This window comes from Ictidomys tridecemlineatus, chromosome 2 (assembly GCF_052094955.1).
Source record: "Ictidomys tridecemlineatus isolate mIctTri1 chromosome 2, mIctTri1.hap1, whole genome shotgun sequence".
NCBI lineage: Eukaryota > Metazoa > Chordata > Mammalia > Rodentia > Sciuridae > Ictidomys > Ictidomys tridecemlineatus.
In genome coordinates, this window is record NC_135478.1 from 184114694 (window position 1) to 184133008 (window position 18315).

Sequence of the window (18315 nt, forward strand, 5' to 3'; positions counted from 1 at the left end):
AGCATTCTTTTGACGAATAGTGTGTACATTATCCCCATCTAAGAAAAACAGCTCAGTAAAGTTGAAGTAGTATGATTTAGGTCATACCTTACTGGTATCCTAGGTTACTTGATTCTCTCTTCTTTTCTTTGCTATGCAATAGACAAAAACATTAGTATATTTATTTTTATTTATTTAAAAATATTTTTAGTTGTAGATGAACACAATACCTTTATTTTGTTTATTTAGTTTTTTTATGTGGTGCTGGGTTTGAACCCAGTGCCTCATGCATACCAGGCTCTACCACTGAGCCACAACCCCAACCCTATTAGGGTATTTATTATGTTCATATTTTCTTCCATAATGAGGGTAATTATATTTTGAAATCTGTGAGGGTATTTTTATTTTTGCTTCAAAAGGTAGCTATATTCATTAGAAGTAATATTATTTCTGTGGGATTTTATTGATAGGTAGCACACGGTATTGAAATAGGCTATCTCCTGTTTTGTTGAATGTGAACTCACTTTACAGATTGCACCTTATACAACTTGTTTAATTAATGGAATCTACTGGGAACAAAACACTCCTCGCCTATTAACCCGCCACGATGCTCAAAGTCTCTTGGCTCCAGTCAAGTCCTCAGTTGCTGCTGTTGAAGGCTGCCCTGCATTACCTCACAGGTAAGAATTTTACTTCAGCACTAATGGAAGTTTTTAGTAGCAGCATACATTGTTAGGGAAGTCAAACTTATAATGTTCCTACATATCAGAGAACCTGGTTGTTTATGACTGACTTGCCCTCTTAGCAACATATGGCACAGTTAACCCTCTCTCCTTAAACCTTTCTTCTGACTCCTGCAATTCCATAGGGATCTTGAGGAACCTCCTCAGAAGTCTTCTCTTGCGTCCCCATTCCCATCTCTCTCATTTTTTCCCCTTCCTTTTCCCTCTTAAATTCATGATTATTTATTTTCTTGTGTTTAAAATTTTCTTTTTCCTATTAGAACTTCATTTCCTTAAAGATAGGTATCATTTATCATGGCCACAAGCACTGGGTACATCGTCTGATATAGAATAGGCATTCAAATAATTATTAAATGTTGAATGAATGAGTCAATCAGCCAATATTTGTCAAACAACTTGTCTGTTAGCACTCTGCTAAACTAAGGGATAGATAAGAGGAAAACAACATTTGCTGCTCTCAGGCATGCAGCTGATATCAGGCAAATAAATGGCTAGGGAATGGTAGGAGCAACAATATCAGGGGTGTTTAAAGAAAGTGGGAGCACTAGTAACCAAACACAAGAGTTCTCCCTTTGATGGGTGCAAAGCCCACAAGCACAACCAGGAGATAGAGAGTGAAGAAAAATTTCTTACCTGCAGTTAGTAAGGAGAACATTGGGAATAATTCTCTGAGCAAAGAAAGCAAGAGACTTTTTTTTTTTGGAAATTCATGCATATTCATATAGGAAAGAGTTATCATCATCATATTTAGAGGCAAGCTCAGTTTGAAGCCATGCTTTCTTCCTACATCGCATGCTCAAAAGATAGAATGGGAATGCCTCTGGGCAGAGAAGCTAATATTAAAACAAACAAAGTTTAGGTCACCTAAAATGCATGGGTCAGCATGATTTGGCAATTTTGGCTGGTTCCTTGGAATTTTGTCTGAAGGATCTTATCTGAAGCTAACAAAGAAATAAAAAACAACTTTGAAGTCGGATCTTATCTGAAGCTAACAAAGAAATAAAAAACAACTTTGAAGTCGTGTTAACAGTCATTTAAAGGGTCAGCAGCCCTCCAGGCCCTTGTAAGCATAGTGTCCTTAACAGTACCTGTTTTGTGGCTAACACACTGGGCCTGGCAAAGCCTTACTGGGGAGAAATGAGAAAAAGGAGAATTTCAAGTAATAATGTGTTCTATTGACAATTTGCCAGCACAACTTCCAATTGAAGCTTGGTAAATATGGAGCTAATGTATAATTTAAGACGCTGAGTGGAGCAGTCTATCCATAATATTTATGTAGGCATGTGGTAATTGGAGATTGTATAGGAAAATTACAACCAATCTCTGAAGGCTTTCAAATATTGGATTGAAACTTTTGTTCACAATCCTAGATTTCCATGTAATTACATGTAAAATTACATAGTATAGTCATTTGTATCTAGAGAGAATGTTTTTCTAGAACTCTGAGAATACCACTATTTGCCGACACTTGAGTCTCTTATATAAATAGTGAATGCTTGTATATAACCTATGCAGATCTCCTGTACACTTAAATCATCTCTAGATCACTTATACTACCTAATACAATTAAATTGCTATGTAATAGCACAGTGTCTTAAAGACTGAACCATATCATCGCTTACTGAATTGTTTGGTGAATAATGACAAAAAAAGATATTTGTACATGATGAGCAGAGGTATAATTTTCTTTTCAATTATTTTTTTGAGTCTTGTTTGGATTTACAGATGTGGAATTCATGATGTAGAAGGCCCATTGCACTAAGTAAGTGGAAATAGTATAATTGAAACTTTACCAGTTATTTAGAGATGGTTAACTGGTTTAACTATAACCAGTCTGCTGTCAATGATTTTTCTAGGGAAGGTATTTTCCAATTTTATTTTGGTTTTCACTCCTTCCCTTTCTTCTTCTCTCCTTCCATTCCTTTATTTTTTTTCTTGTAAAGACTAAACTGTATACTGGGATGATTCTTATATCTCAGATCCTCACAGTGTCTTAAAGACTGAACTATAAGGAAAAGAACCCAAGAGCCTGGAAAATATTTGGCACCCACATTGAACATTGTTCTAAGCATCTTTCATTGTTATTCATTATTAATAATTGGAAGCTTCAGAATTCCATCCTCTTATCTAAGTACTGATATTGATTTCAGACTTGTGGCAATATGTGACATTTCAGCAGACACAGGGGGATCTATAGATTTCATGACGGAGTGTACTACAATAGAGCATCCTTTTTGCATGTATGACGCTGACCAGCATATTATTCATGATAGGTAAGTTTGTTAAAGCAGTTAGATGGTGAAAGATGCACAATAATACATCTCTTTCTTACCTTGATATATGAGTCTGAAGAACTCAGTTTTACTTCTTTATAAACGCATGTGTATTTGGAAAGAGATGCTTAATCATGTTAAAATTTTTGATAGAAAAACCACATGCAAATTTGAATACTTCAATACACATGTACTATATTTAAGTGGGAGATGGGTTGCTAAAGAAGGAAAAATTTTTGTTTATATTCTTATATAATTTTGTACAGAATTATGAAAACTAATGAAGCAAATATAGTGGAGGAGACATCAGGAGAAGTTAGAGCTTAGTAATAACGTTTTGTACTCTGAATAAAGCATATTTCTTTTCCTAGTGTTGAAGGCTCTGGGATTCTGATGTGTTCTATTGACAATTTGCCAGCACAACTTCCAATTGAAGCTACAGAATACTTTGGAGACATGCTTTACCCTTATGTTGAAGAAATGGTAAGCAGACTGGTTTCTTCAGCAACAACTCTGACTTTAAATAAAATTATGGAGCAATCTCATGAATGTTCTGGTCTTCTGTGTCTAAGAAATCTGTTGTAAAATGAAATGCCAGCCCATCCCCCTGATACACTTTTATTTTACATATTCTGCTTACTTGGTTCACAGGGAATGTAAGTATATCATTGCCTTCAAGCTTAATTACAAATTACATTAGTCTCTCATTATACAGTTTGTTATAAAACTTGATTTGTTATTATTATTTTTTCAGTATTGGGGGTTAAATCCAGGGCTCTACCACTGGACAGTATCTCCAGTCCTTTTTACTTTTTTATTTTGAGACAGAGTCTTGCTAAGTTGCTCAGACTGGTCTCAAGTTTGTGATCCTCCTGCCTCGTCTTCCAGAGTAGCTGGAATTACTGCATGCACCACCATCCCCAGCAAGCCTTGCTTTATTTTAAAATTCTTGCTGTCTAGGTCAATTCACATTGGGGCTTGAATTGTGCTATGATTAACAGACTTGAAAAATAAAGAATACAGAAAATTTTATGGATCCTTAGACAATAATGCTTAGTAAAGTGACAGCTTTTGTGGCAATCTTGAACTTTCTTATGTGATCAGTGATGGACTACTGAAATAATGTGTTTTCTAAATTCCATTTTTTTTTCTTTTTTACTTTGGCATTTATCTTGGGCTTGGACAAAAGTAAAGCTGCACTTTACTTTTCTTGCTAATGGCTGCCTGCCTGTGGTAAGGATTCCAGAGCTGGAAATGGTGGCTCTTGCTGTTCTCACATTCTCACTCAGGTGTTCTCAGGCCAAGATGGGGCCATAGTCAGTGGAGCCAGAGCAAGTCAAACCTCCAGTCTATCATTGCCATCTTTGAACAACTCATGGGTTAAGAAGAAATCACAGGAAAATTTACAAACACTTTTAGTTGAAAAAAAATTTAAACACAGCATATTTAAACTTCATGGAGCACAGATAAACAGTATTCTACTTTGACCCTTTGTTTCTTTTCTTGAAACAAGCCAGCAGGAAGAAGTAGCAGGCTTTGGAAAATGCAGACAGGCAGTGTTAACATGGTTAACACTGGTGCAATATTGCATCTTCTGTGTTCAAGGCAGTGTTCAAAGAACTGGTTCTGTTTTGACTTTAAACGCTCATGAGAACCTTGTCAGGAAGGTGCCATTGTAAAGCCCATTTACAGATTAAGAAATAGAAGCAAAGAGAAGTTGAGACTCTGAAGAGTTCCTGATGGGTGCTGGACCTGCAATGTATCTTGGAGCTGGTGTTGAGGGATTAAAGTAGCATAAGGAGAGTCCATATGCCAGGTTGTCTTGGAGACATCTGCTTGCTTTTATGGCCTTAAGCACTACCTTTCTGAGCCTCAGACATTTCCTCTGAAAATATGAGGTGCTGGAAATATATCACCTTAGTGTCTCTGCAGTCCTAAAATTCTGAAATTATAAATGTCTCAGTGCCTGTATAGTATGTGTATAGAAAAAAAATAGTAAATTTCCCCAGATACTTACTATTTTTGATGCTTTCCATTCATTTCCTTTTAGCCCTATTTTCTTGCAGCCTAAACTTCTTAATTTAGCACTTTTTAAAGTACAGACTTGCTGGTAACAGGTTCTTTTATCTTTTATCTGAAAATGTCTTCGTATTCTGTATTCTGCTAACAAGCCCCTCCTGTGATTTAAAAGAAAATTTGAATATTGTATTTTCAGTTCTAGAATTGCCATGTTTTGGCAGTTTTTGATTTCCTTGTTAAGAATTTCTTTTAATATTTCGTGAGTGCATTTTTGTTTATTATGTGGAGCATAGTTATAAAAGTCAATTTATAGTCTTTATTTTTATTTTCCTTAGCTGCAGGAGAAATATTCTAAGACCCTGAGTGGATACCTGAAACCACTGATATTTCTGTTATGTTCTATGAATTTAGCTATAGATGTGTTCCTATGATAAAGGGGTTTTTGTTGTTGTTGTTTTGAGATTGGTACTTGCTATTTTTTCTAGGCTAGACTTGCCTTAGCCTCCTGAGTAACTGGCATTATAGTTGGTGTGCACTATCACATCCAACTCTGATAAAGTTTAATTTCTAAATCAGACACAGTAAGAAATTAATAATAATAACTAATAATGTAATAGAATAATTATAAAAATATACTGTAATAAAGTTATGTCAGTGTGCTGTCTCTCAAAATTTCTTATTACACTGTATATAGCCTTCTTCTTGTCGTGATGTGAGATGATACAATGCCCATGGGATGAGATGACATGAGGTAAATTGCCTAGGTACAGATACATAGCAATGGATTAATATATAATAATGATTACTTGAACATAAGCAATGCAATACCACCTCAAATGATCTGATAACCAAGACAAAGTGACTTTGGAGTGGGTAACATTCACAGTGGATACAGTAGAAAATGGGATGATTCCCATGCCTGGTGGAAGGAAGAAGGACTATGTAAAATTACATCATGGTACCCAGAATGGTATACAATTTAAAATGTATGCATTTTTTATTTCAGGAATTTTCTATTTAGTATTTTTGGGCTGTAATTGACTAAGGGTCATTGAAACTGTGGAAAGTAAAACCATGGCTAAGGAGGCACTAATGTATATAACCTTGCAACATTCAGAGTGAACTTGGGATTGAACTTTGTTGATTGTTCTTCCTTTGAGAATGGATCATGGTTTTCTACTTGTCCTATATTGAGTGATTTGGGCTTGTGTCCTGAATGACATGAATGTTTTGCTGTGAAGATTCTGGATTGTTATAATTTTATGAAAAGTATTAATTTTCTAAAGTAGACAATTATCTTGGTTAGAGGCTAGCTAAAAATTCTCTCACCTGTGGAAAGGAGTAGGTCGAATAAACCTTCAGCTCTTTTATTTTTACCTGGCAAGCCTATAATCTGGCCTTTTCTGGCTCAGTGTGGGAGTCCTTAGAGACGCAGAGTAGTTTACCTAGAAATTGGGCGGTCCTTTTTCCGAATCTACCTTTCTTGGCATTTATCCTCTCACACTGGAGGCTTGCTATGGGTCCCATCACTGTGTCTTTAAGTCAGAAAGTTGGTGCATTTTCAACATGTTTTCACCCACTCATGCTGCATGACTTTTCCTTAAAGCAATGCCCATAGAAAGGGCAACTCCACGGTTGCTCTGGTCTTCCTCCCTGTTTTCATACTTCTCCACAGACTGCTGGCTGTTCTTCATTCTCTGAAGTCCCCAATGTAGTTTGTTGTTGCTTGTGTTTTGCCTGGAGCTCATTTTGTTATCTGTAGGAGTGGTGGTTTGCAAGAGCTTAGTCTTTCCCTAAAATGAAACCCTCTGGTCCTGAGAAGTATATTCAATCAACTTGGCTCTAGCAGAGTTTTAGAGCAGCCAGAAGTGCTACTGGAGAATCTTAGCTATAAGTCATAATTTTGGATGCTAAAATTATGGATTTCAGCACAATTCTTACTTAATTAGGCTAAGTTATGGAAAATATTAAATATCAATGTGTCTTGTGGATGGCTTTGACTATTAATTCTTGAATTATCCCATTTCATTTGAGTTGCTCTAACATTGTCTTCCATTCAAAGAAGTTGTTATAAGTCATTGTCAATTTACAAATTATGTCTCAACATTCTAAATATGTTTATTTATTTTGTGTTAATTTTAGAACACAAAATTTTATTCTTGTTTGTCCTTAGTAAAAATTGTCATTCACTCAGTACAGTTCACCTCAAATGGATGTTAGGAGAAAAACAAACCAGTTCAATGAATTTGCACTAAAGTATGATTGAGAGTTAGCCCATGTAACTTATTATAACAGTAAATATATTAATAAATACAATTTTTATTAAAGACAAAATATAAATACAAAATTTTATATTAAGTAAATACTTATAAAATAGTAAAGCATCCCTGATAAGTGATACATAAGAGTACAGCATGATAACTTATCACAGAGACACCTGGGAATACTACATAAGTCAAAAGTGGAACACTATTAGCATCCCAGAAACCCCCTTCTTCTTCTCCCAGCACTATGGGAAGAAGGGGGGGACTCTTCTTCCTAAAGGTACCCACTGTCCTGACTTCTAACAGTAGAAAATTTTGGTGACTTTTGAAAGTTATATAGATGTCTTGTGTACCAATTCATTAATCTTCCCTTTAGCTGACTGAATTATTAACTTTAATTATTTTATTTTATAATCTAATGGGAATTTATATTTGATTATTTAAAAATTTATCCATTCTCTATTTAAGTTAGCTATCTTGTACTTTTGTTTTTTGAAGGTACTAATCACAGTTTTTAAATTTATTTTTTGATAATTTCAATTAACTTCTTGTGTCTGTTTATGTTATGCTCTCTTCTTAGGTTTTCAAAGTCAGTTCTTATCATTTCATATGCCTGTTTATTTTTGATTGAATGACAGATACTACATATATGAAGTTTTAGAGATGATTTGAGGCTCTGGATATGGTGTGATTTTTCCTCTAGAGATTTCCTTTGTTTTTGACAGGGAACAAATATCTACATTAGGAGAAAATCACCTCAATTCAGTTAGGGGTGTAAGTAACTCAAAGCTGTACTCCAGTCCTTTGAGAACTAATGTTCTTCAATTTACTACTTATTTTAGAATAGAGTCTTTTAGTATCCTAAATGAAAATCTTGTGTTCATTAGGATTTCTCTTCAACTGACCTCAAATTCCAGTTTTTGTTACTCTGCTGTTAAAAGTCATACAAAATCTCTTCCCAGCTTTTCAGCCTTTCTGCTGTCTTCTGCTCAACCTCTCAGCATTTCAGACACTACTTTTCTATTGGCAACTGCCTGAAGGAGACAAAAGATGTCAAATGTTGGACTCATCTCTTTGGGCTTTCTTTTCCAAGTTAAGGTACATCAAGTCTTCAATACTTTTTGAGCCTAAAATTTGAGGCTTTTTATGTTTTAGCCAGTTTTTTTTTCTCAGTAGAGATTGGTCTGAAACTAGATAATGACCATTGCTGGATAGAAAATATACATTTAAGAAGTTGATATATTTGCACCTGTGTAAATCCAGTGGTTGATAGAATTTTAGGCAGTACAGCAATCTTAAAAATGTCAGATTTTGGGTTACATTGAGGCAGGTGATATTACTTGGGTATCTGATGATTAAACCAGCTTCTTCATATTATATGTACCTATAGTTCTCCAAATAGAAGCAGAGGTATCATCTTAGGGCCATCTGTCTCAGCATTATCTTTAAGCGCACTGGCCTTCTGTGAAAAACAGTGAATGTCTTTATTTCATAGTCTTGCTATATGTATGTCTGCTTGCCACTAAAAAAAATCACTATATTGTCTATGTAGTCTTTCTGATACCTTCATTGAAACTAGATTTAGAGTATATGCACTTTCCTCTTTCCCTCTAGGTTACCTTTCTTTCTTTTTTCTTTCCTTTCTCCGTTTTTTTTTTTTTTTTTTTGACTCAAGGTCCACCCAAGCTCTGTTGTATTGCAGGATACAGGCTATCACTTTGCAAGTAATTTGGCAATTTTGTTTCAGTTACATTTGGTAGATTTTTGTTGGAACAAGGCTTGTCTGTAGAGAGAGATTAAAATATGGCTTCTGACCTGTAGAAGCATGAGATTCAGAAAGAGAATGGGGCAACTGTACAACCCTGCCATAAGCTGGGATGTGATCACCATCAAAAAGATGCTAGTGGAGTTGTAGAGGGAGAGGGAGCTTCTTGTTGAACCAACTTAGGAAAGAGATGACACTTCAGTTGGCTTGAGTGGGAGACATTTAATGTGAAGGAGATGAAACAAAGGTAGGAATTTTCTTAAGGGATGGGTTCTGTGAGTGGAGTTGTCAAGTCTGACTCAGTAAAGATAAATGTGTTACTTTTATATTGTAAAGAGTCATGTTTATTTTTAATTTTGTTTTTGTAAGACTTTTTAAACACTAAGATGAATAGCTTGCTATTAATTTAGGAAACACTGATGGGCTATCAAAGGTCTTATATGTAAAAGTGACAAGACAAACCCTATGATTTAGGACCCTTGTGCTTGAATTTTGTTATGATCACATTCTAGAAAGGGAGTCAGTTAAATGCAGTAATTGAGCAGATTTTTGTTGTCTTCTATGTTCATCTTTCTTGCCAACTATTTGGTTCTCTGTTTGGAAAAAAAAAACCTATTTAGTTTTAAATAATTTATTATTTCATGTATCCAATGATTTATTTGTTGAATATTTGCCATCGTATCATGTGGCAGACACATGGTAAGATGCTATGTGCAGTTCTTACCTTGAAGATGTACTTGGAGGCAGATTTTGGTAAAGGATTCAGAGAAGAGATGGTTCTTCAGTTATATCTTGGAGGAAGAAGAGAGGGAGTTAGTTCCAGGTAGGCAAGGGCAAGCTGTTTAATAGGAATGAGTGTTTGGTAGAAGACCCAAAAGATCTGAGGGTGTAGAGAGTCTAGTACCCATATAGGAAGCTAGAGAATTCATATTAAAGGCAGCAGAGAGCCAGCTACTTGGTTATTTTAAACAGACATAGAACAATCAAACTGTCATTTTAGACTGGGGAGAGATGGAAGAGGTTGAGGTAGGAGGCAGTTCTCTTGGTAACAGTGAGGCCCAGATAAGGCTGTGGAATTAGAGACAAAAAGAGCAAACAGAGGGAATTGCACAAGTTGAGTCATTGACCACATGCCAAATGACATTAGAACCTCACATTAATATTTATTAGCATCTTCCGGTCTGAGGTCACGTTGGGAGGAATCTTCTTAGAAATCTTTCCAAGAAGGAAATCCTGCAGAGGTGACTGAGAGGGAATCACTGGGAGGACCTCAGTTTTGTTGACTCTGTGAGCTTCTCACAGTATCTCTTGGCTTACAGATACACATCTTTTGTCTTTTAGAAAAGTGTCTGTATTCCAATAGATAGCCTGTACGTCTTATGATATGGTACATGAAAATAATTTCTATTTGTCTTAGTACAGTAAGTAAACCCTCTGTTGCTGTCAGGTACATTTTCTCCTTTTCACTTGGGTAAGGGCTCTAGAAATTGCCTTCCCTGCCAATCAGATATAACACTGACTTATATACCCTCTATTGCTTGGCAGTATATATAAGGCTGGATATCTAGGAAGAAGGGAGGAGGACTAGAAGAACGCTTAGATGTTAATATGAGAGATGTGACTTTTGTCATTGTGTGACTCAATATTGGGAGACCGTGGGAGGAGAGTGTGTGTGACTTTTGTGTTCTATTTCTTCAAGTCACTCTCTCCACCACTTTCAAGTTGCTGATATGCCTACACATAGAGCTAATCCTGTGGGGGGGGGGGCTTGCTGAGTTCAAACCCCATTCTCTACTTCCAAAGGATCAGCTTAAACCTTTGGAATGGAGGATCTCTGTAACAGAGGTCTAAAGCTTGTGGTTATTTATAATCTACTCAATATGATGCATCTAAGTAGGTGGGAAAGATCAGCTTTTGTGTGTGTTCTTAGCAAGCAATGATTGCCGTCAAAATTTAGTTTTAAAATTGGATGAAAATACCACACACTCTTAGGAGCAGACTTGATTACTTGTAGAAGATTTCTATTGCCGAGTATTTATATTTAATGATCTTCAATAAATTCTAATTTTTTTTTCAGTTTTTTGACTAATATTTTAGTATGGATACAAACACCAAGAAGTCACCTTCTCAATATCACTTATCTCTCCTGAATCTCTTTTCTTTCAGTTATTATCGGATGCATCACAGCCTCTTGAAAGTCAGAATTTTTCTCCTGTGGTGCGAGACGTAAGTTATAAGAATTTCTTTACATGAATGTATTTTCTGAATACCATCCTCACTCTCCTCTGTCCTTTGTTCGTTCACTCTCCCTCTTTCTTTCTCTCTGGAAATTTAGGAAGAAGGGAGGAAGGCTAGAAGGATGCTGTGATTTTAATATGAGAGATGTGACTTTTGTCATTGTCTGACTCAATTTTGGGAGACAGCAGGAGGAGAGTGTGGGTGACTTTTGACTTCTGCCTCTCTGCCTCTTTTCTATTGGTCACCAGCCCATGTTTGTAGGACTGAATTAGGTGGATGCTAAAAGAAATTTCTTGTGTCATATACATTTAGGCAGTGATCACATCCAACGGTACATTGACTGATAAATACAAATATATCCAGAAACTTCGAGAGAGTAGGTAAGTACTGTTTAGATTCTCCTGTTTTATATACATTTGTTCTTGGATTTGATGAGTATTTTTTAAAAACTTCAATGGGAGTTCTTAATTTTAGGCTTTTATAGCCTGCTAATTTTGATCCTGTCGTCTCTGTAAATGTAGAACATCCAAGCGAAGTGACTGGACTTAAATAAGCAAAAGTCCAAAAGGGCTGTCATTTGAGTAGCCCCTTGTTCTTCCTCTAGAATTTCATGTGTTTTGATTCCTCAGTCATTTTTTCAAAAGAAACTGAGAATATTAACTACACTGTGGTGTTTTCCATTTGGATTTTAGATGAAGGTTGGGACTCTTCTTTTGTCTAGTGTGTGGTTCTGGAAAATGGGCTCTTAGAAAGACATTAAGGGAAATAGTGAACAAAGAAAATAGTGACAGGTAATTTTCCCTAGGGATTCTCATTTGAAATAAGGCACCACATAATGTTTTAGCAAATCTACCTAAGATAACAGTTCTCTTAGGTACTCAGCTGAGACTCCTGTTTCTTTCTTCTTGGATTCTGAAAACCTTGACACTTCTTTGGAATATTCTGATTTGCTCCAGCTGATTACACTTAGTATGTATTTATATCTGCTCCACTGGTCTCTTCACATTTAAAAACATAGCTTGTGACTGAATTCTCAGGAGAAACTAGAGTGAGAAAACTAAAATATGTCTTGCTCAGTGGTTCTCCCTATAAGAAGTGAGTAAAAAGATCTGCCCAGATCAAGTATTTCAAAATTATGTCTTTCCCACATGGGTTTGCTTTATTTAATGAGGCAATGAAGCATTCTGGCAAAAGAGTGTTTAATTATTTTTTTTTTTAAAGAAGCTAGCTCTATAATGCCATCAGAGAATTTCCTAGAGGGGCAACTGCACTTGGTGTATCCTACAGCTTCCTCTGTCTTTTTATTCTCATTATTCTGATTATCTCTTTCACTACTTATACCAGTCACATAGCTAATATGACCAATGATAATAATATCTTCACAATGTACCATATTTCATGTAGTAGCAGGTGTCCTTGGTTCCAACTATTAGGACTTCCCCTTCTACCTTCTCCAGTGAATTCTTGTGCTAGGAGACTGATAACGAAGATTGCATTTTTTTTGTTTGTTTTTTTCTATGTTCAGTGTCTCACTAACATTAGTTCCTTTAATCCTCATGACTCTAGTTTAAAGTATGAAAACTGAATCTTGGTGGGTGTCGGGTATGGGGTGGGGTTACTTAGCTTGCTCCAAGCCACACAGTAAGAGGTACCACAGGGTTGTGAAACAGGTTCATATGAATTTAGAATATTTGGTCATATTCTAATTTCAATTATTTTTTATGAGCAGCAACTCCTAAACAAATCATTTGTTAAAATTACATATGCCAGTGTATTATGCAGACATTATAAAATACACATAGAATACTTTGAAGTTGGAATTTATGGTAAACAGTTTTTTAACAGTATTGCTAATCAGAACAACTAGATGCTATCATTAGATAACATTTTGAGACCCAGTATGCATTTAGAGCATTTACTGATAAAGAAAATAGATGTAGATCTTCCTTTTAAATATTGGTAATTTTAACTTTTGGGGACCAAAGTCTCACCTGATTATATTGTTATTATTCATAAGCTCCTAATGCAAGCAAGAAGAAGTTTGTACTAAGAGTAAAAGAATGATCTTCAATCCTTGATTTCTTTGCAGTAATCTTTTAGTCACTTTCCATTTGTGAAAGTAAATTTAGTTTAAAGTAGGTAATACAACTCAAAAATCCTCTTAACCAAGCAAATGGAAACTGTAATATGTTGCAAAATACACAAACAAAAGAGGTGCTCTGTTGACCTCTCTCCCTGCAGAAACCCCACTCCTCTCTCAGGAACGAAGATTGCATTTTGAAAGGAAAATTTACCTTAGTTTGAATCCTGTCTGATTCTTGTGTTCTTTTCATCACTTGGCCCAGTGATCGTTCACCTGGAACCAGGGGCTTGGGGATCCTGACGAAGTGAACAGGGTTAGAAATCTAGGAATGAGTGCTTTAAAACAGATTTTGAACATTTTATATTTATACATCAAAAAGTTTTAATTACTCAAAATTTAGAAAATGTTATAGAAAGATTATACAGTAACCAATTAATGGTGATTCTTTGGAAGGTGAAATGGGATGGGAATAGCAGTTAGGGAGATATTTTCTCATTAGTGATATGCATATGTTGTGAGTGAAGAGAGGCAGGGACATGTTATATTTATATTTATCATTTGTTAATAGTGAAAAGATTCATGGTTTATAATTTGAGAGACATCCTGGCCTAAAGATTAAAACAGCTTCTGGCACTAGGCCAGCTCTATGGTTTCATGTTGATATTTGGGAATTTGATTCAAAAGACACTTAATGAGGGCTGGGGATGTGGCTCAAGCGATAGCGTGCTCACCTGGCATGCGTGCAACGCTGGTTTCGATCCTCAGCACCACATACAAATAAAAGATGTTGTGTCCACCAAAAAAAAAAAAAAACCCTAAAAAATAAATATTAAAAATTTTTCTCTCTCTCTCTCTCTTAAAAAAAAGACACTTTATGAGTACCTTCCATATTGAAAGCATTAATGGGTTTATAACGATGTCTTCATCACTGTTTGTAGGAAAGAAAGGCTTTTTCCCAGAATAAGGTTTGAATTCTAACAGAACAAACTGTTCGAAAATGAAACTCCATCCTGGAATTAGCCTCATGTTTCTACAGTAAAGCCATTGCATTTGTAATTTTAGAGCTATGATTTTGACTGTTCTCATATGACGCTAAAGATACATAGCAAAACAACTTCTAATGTGTATAATAGTGATCTCAGATTATTGTCTCTTTGCACTGTTGTGAGAATTCAAATCAAGTCCCAAAGGAAAGCCCTTAGCATGACTGAATCACATCCCCTGGAAGGAAAAACTGTAAAGCCAATTTAGAGTTATGAGTAAGCCAAGAATGGTCCAGTGTCTGCATGGGAGGTCTACACACACAGGACATCTCAGTGATGTGAGGCTTCTGTCTTCATCCTACAAAATCTAAAATGGAAATGAAAGATCTTGGTATAGGGAATTTCTGTTCAGGTTCTTATTTAAGTAGTGTGCAAGAAATTATTTCCTCATAGTCTAGGTTTTGCTTTGTTTTGGGGACAGCAAGATTCTGCTATATATAATGCATAAGATTTTAAATGATACCCTCCACCTATTTTTTCCCCCTACAGAGAACGTGTTCAATCAATTTCAATGAGTACCAAGAAAAAGGTCTTGGTTCTTGGATCTGGCTACGTGTCTGAACCTGTGTTAGAATACCTGTCAAGAGACAGAAACATAGAAATAACAGTAGGTAAATAAGCCCTTGTTTTTTTTTTTTTTAGGAGAAAGAAAAACTGATGTAAATTTTAGATAACAATTTTCTTTCTAAAATTATTTTTTGGAGATGTTGTATGTTACTCTTTGTCCAGTGACAAGAAATCTAAAAATTGGACTTTTTAATTCTTGAAATAGGCTCTGACATGATGAATCAAATTAAACAGTTAAGCAAGAAATATAATATCAATCCTGTTAGCTTGAACATTTGTACACAAGAAGAAAAGTTGGGCTCCTTGGTGGCAACACAGGATCTTGTCATCAGGTATTTGGAAAGAATGAGTTCTATATTTCTTTTTGGTTGTTATTTCTCTTCCCTTATTTTCTCTTGTTCTTTTTCCTCTCCTCTGCTCCTCTGTTCTCTTTTCAATTGAAATATGCATCCAGGAAGGTGCTTAAAACTTGTAGCTCAGTGAATTTTTAGAATGAACATATCCACATCAAGAAACAAATGGGAGTGGTACCCCAGGAACTCTTTGTGTCACTTCCCATTCATCAACTTTGTCCTCTAGTGTAAATGCTCTTCTGGCTTCTAACATACAGATTAGGTTTTGTCTGTTTCCAACCTTGATGTACTTGGGTTCAACCAGTAATCCTTCCTTCATTCAACATTGTGATTGTGAGAAATGTTTGTTATTGTCTGGAATTGTAGTTTATTTATTTTCATGACTCTGTAGAATTCTTTTGTATGAATATACAATTGCTATTTATTTGACTGTTGGTAGATATTTAGGTTGTTTCTGGATTTTGAATTTATGAATTATGCTGCTATAAACATTTTAGTGTTTGTTTCTTGGTGACCATATAGACTACGTTCTGATGATTTTAAACCTGAAGTAGAATTCTTGGATCATTAGGTATTCATATTTCATGTTTTTGTCTATTTTTTCTTCTGGACTTGTAAGGCTTAAATGGAAAGGAGATTCTCCTATAAACATTTTAAATCTTACATGGGAACATATCTTCCAATATAGTGATTATTGCTGCTTAAAAAAGCAGATCGAACTTTATAGATCTAACATTGATTGATAGATATACATGAGGTCAGTGTTAGATTTGAATGTCAAAGTCATGAGAATAGTGATTTATTCTTAGAATACAATTTTTCCAAAGTAGGAGAAAAAAAAACTACCTGCTTACTGATAGTGATTGCTTAATGTCCATAGTTAGATCAGATTCAAATTGTATCTTTGGAGGAAGTTTTGTAATGTCCATTTAAAAAAGTAGACTTGGAAAACAGATTGATTGAAAGGTGAGTCTAATTATAGGTGGGAAGTCATGCATTACCTCTTGATATCTTTGAATATAGGCTCACCTTGGGCACTTAAAAGTTTACTCATATTAGACATATTTTATATAAATTAATTTTTATTTGGCAAAAATTGGCTAAAGATAAATAGATCTTGTCTGGTAATGATATGACTATGATAAATAATTCTGATTCAAACTTGAGTAGTCTAACCTTAGTAAAGCAAAAATAATTTATCTTATCACACATGGATACTTAAATATGCCATTTTTCTGATAAAACAAAAAGGAAATAACATAATAAAACACACTTTGAAGGAAATCTGAAGCAAAATATGACAAGATAATGGATAAAAGCAATTTATTAATGTTCAAAATTCAAAATTAAGCAAACTAGTAGCCTTCAATAGCAGTTAGCCTTAGTAAAATCTGTTTTGTGTTTAACTTTTTTGTACATGGTGAATTTTATGTGCTGAATAGTGGTGATTTTATTAGACATTATTATTCTGTATTATTCCTTAAATAACTTTATTATTTTTTAAGTTGGAAAAGTTATTTTGATATAAATACAGTGTTAGGTGTTTAAGAACTAAAATGGGCAAAAATGTTTTACAAATAAATATAATAATATATTAAATTTTAATGATTTTAATTTTTAAAATTTTAGTTTTTAATGATTTAATATAAAATAGTAATCCAATTTGGTTAGTTTCTTTGAAAATCCATTTGCATTTTGAGTGTGTTTTTTACAACTGATACTTTTAATCCTTTTGGATTAATTGGGTTGAAGTCAAATGACTCAAGTTATGTCCCACTGAGTGCCCATTATATCACCTTCAAAAAGAGGGGTCAGCTCTAATCCCATTTTCCAAAAATCAAAACAACATCAACTGAAGTCCTTCCATCTAGACCTTGAGTGAAGAATGACAATTGCTCCTTTGTTTCCATATAACACAGACTGAGGGAAGAGATGGAGGTTAAGTGAGGGTCACTAAGGAGGCTTTTAGATATGCCAACAGGATGAATTTATTCTATGAACCTCAGGGAGTCCTTGGTCATTTCTGAGAGAAGTGCCTTGGGACTGAATGTTAGTACAGATAAAGGTGTGTCCGAAGGGGAAGGGGGTGTGTTAGTCAGCTTTTTGCAACAGTGACAAACACCTGAGGAAAGTAACTTTGGGAAAAATTTGTTTCGGCTCAGGGTTCAGGAGATTTTGGTCCATAATAGACTGGGTCCATTGCTTTGGCTCTGAGATGAGGCAGAAAATCATGGTGAAAGGGCAGGACAGAGGAAGTTCATGACAGCCAGGAAACAGAGAGATGGTAGGGGCAGGGACAAGACATAGTCCCCAGGGCATGCTCTCAGGTACCCACTTCCTCCAACTGTGCCCCACTTGCCTACAGTTTTCACTACTTCCCAGCAGTCTATTCAGCTATCAATGGACTAATCCACTGATGAGGTCAGAGTCCATCCAATTACTTCCCCAAAGCCCCTCCTCTGTACATTGCTGATTAGGGGGGACATTCCAGATCCAATCCATAATGAAAAGAGAGTTTCTTATTCGTTTTTGCCTCTGTTTTTAAGCCTGTTGCCTTATGTGTTGCATCCTATCGTGGCCAAGGCATGTGTCGCAAGCAAAGTTAACATGATCACTGCAAGCTACATCACACCAGCCTTAAAAGAACTGGAAAAGAGGTGCGTTCCAACCATTTCCAACAAATTAAGTGGCTCTGTGGCTTTGTTTTCACTTTATATCCAACTTTTTGTTGTTCCTCTTTCCACCTGTTTGCAGTGTGGAGGATGCTGGAATCACTGTCATTGGTGAATTGGGATTGGACCCTGGGCTGGATCACATGTTGGCAATGGAAACAATCGATAAGGCCAAAGAAGTGGGAGCCACGGTGAGCCTCGTTTAATCCCAAAGTCCATTTAGAAAGACAAAACCTCAATTTATGTTCATGACAGTGGGGATTTTTTAAAATGTCTACATTCTTTCTAATAAACTGTTGGAAGACTTAAAATAAAA

The 18315-nt window shown here is 35.5% G+C and overlaps 1 protein-coding gene across 4 annotated transcripts in view; it reads left to right on the top strand.

Moving 5' to 3' along the window:
* The window catches only part of Aass (aminoadipate-semialdehyde synthase), a 55984-nt gene that overhangs the window by 20605 nt on the left and 17064 nt on the right, over positions 1 to 18315 (top strand). For all 4 annotated transcript variants that reach the window (XM_005333945.5, XM_078040306.1, XM_040291605.2 and 1 more), the window contains 9 exons: positions 511 to 659; positions 2873 to 2995; positions 3367 to 3478; positions 11210 to 11269; positions 11594 to 11661; positions 14897 to 15018; positions 15180 to 15306; positions 17874 to 17984; positions 18082 to 18190. In XM_005333945.5, the coding sequence (XP_005334002.1) occupies positions 511 to 659; positions 2873 to 2995; positions 3367 to 3478; positions 11210 to 11269; positions 11594 to 11661; positions 14897 to 15018; positions 15180 to 15306; positions 17874 to 17984; positions 18082 to 18190 (981 nt within the window). The remainder of the gene's footprint in view (positions 1 to 510; positions 660 to 2872; positions 2996 to 3366; positions 3479 to 11209; positions 11270 to 11593; positions 11662 to 14896; positions 15019 to 15179; positions 15307 to 17873; positions 17985 to 18081; positions 18191 to 18315) is intronic.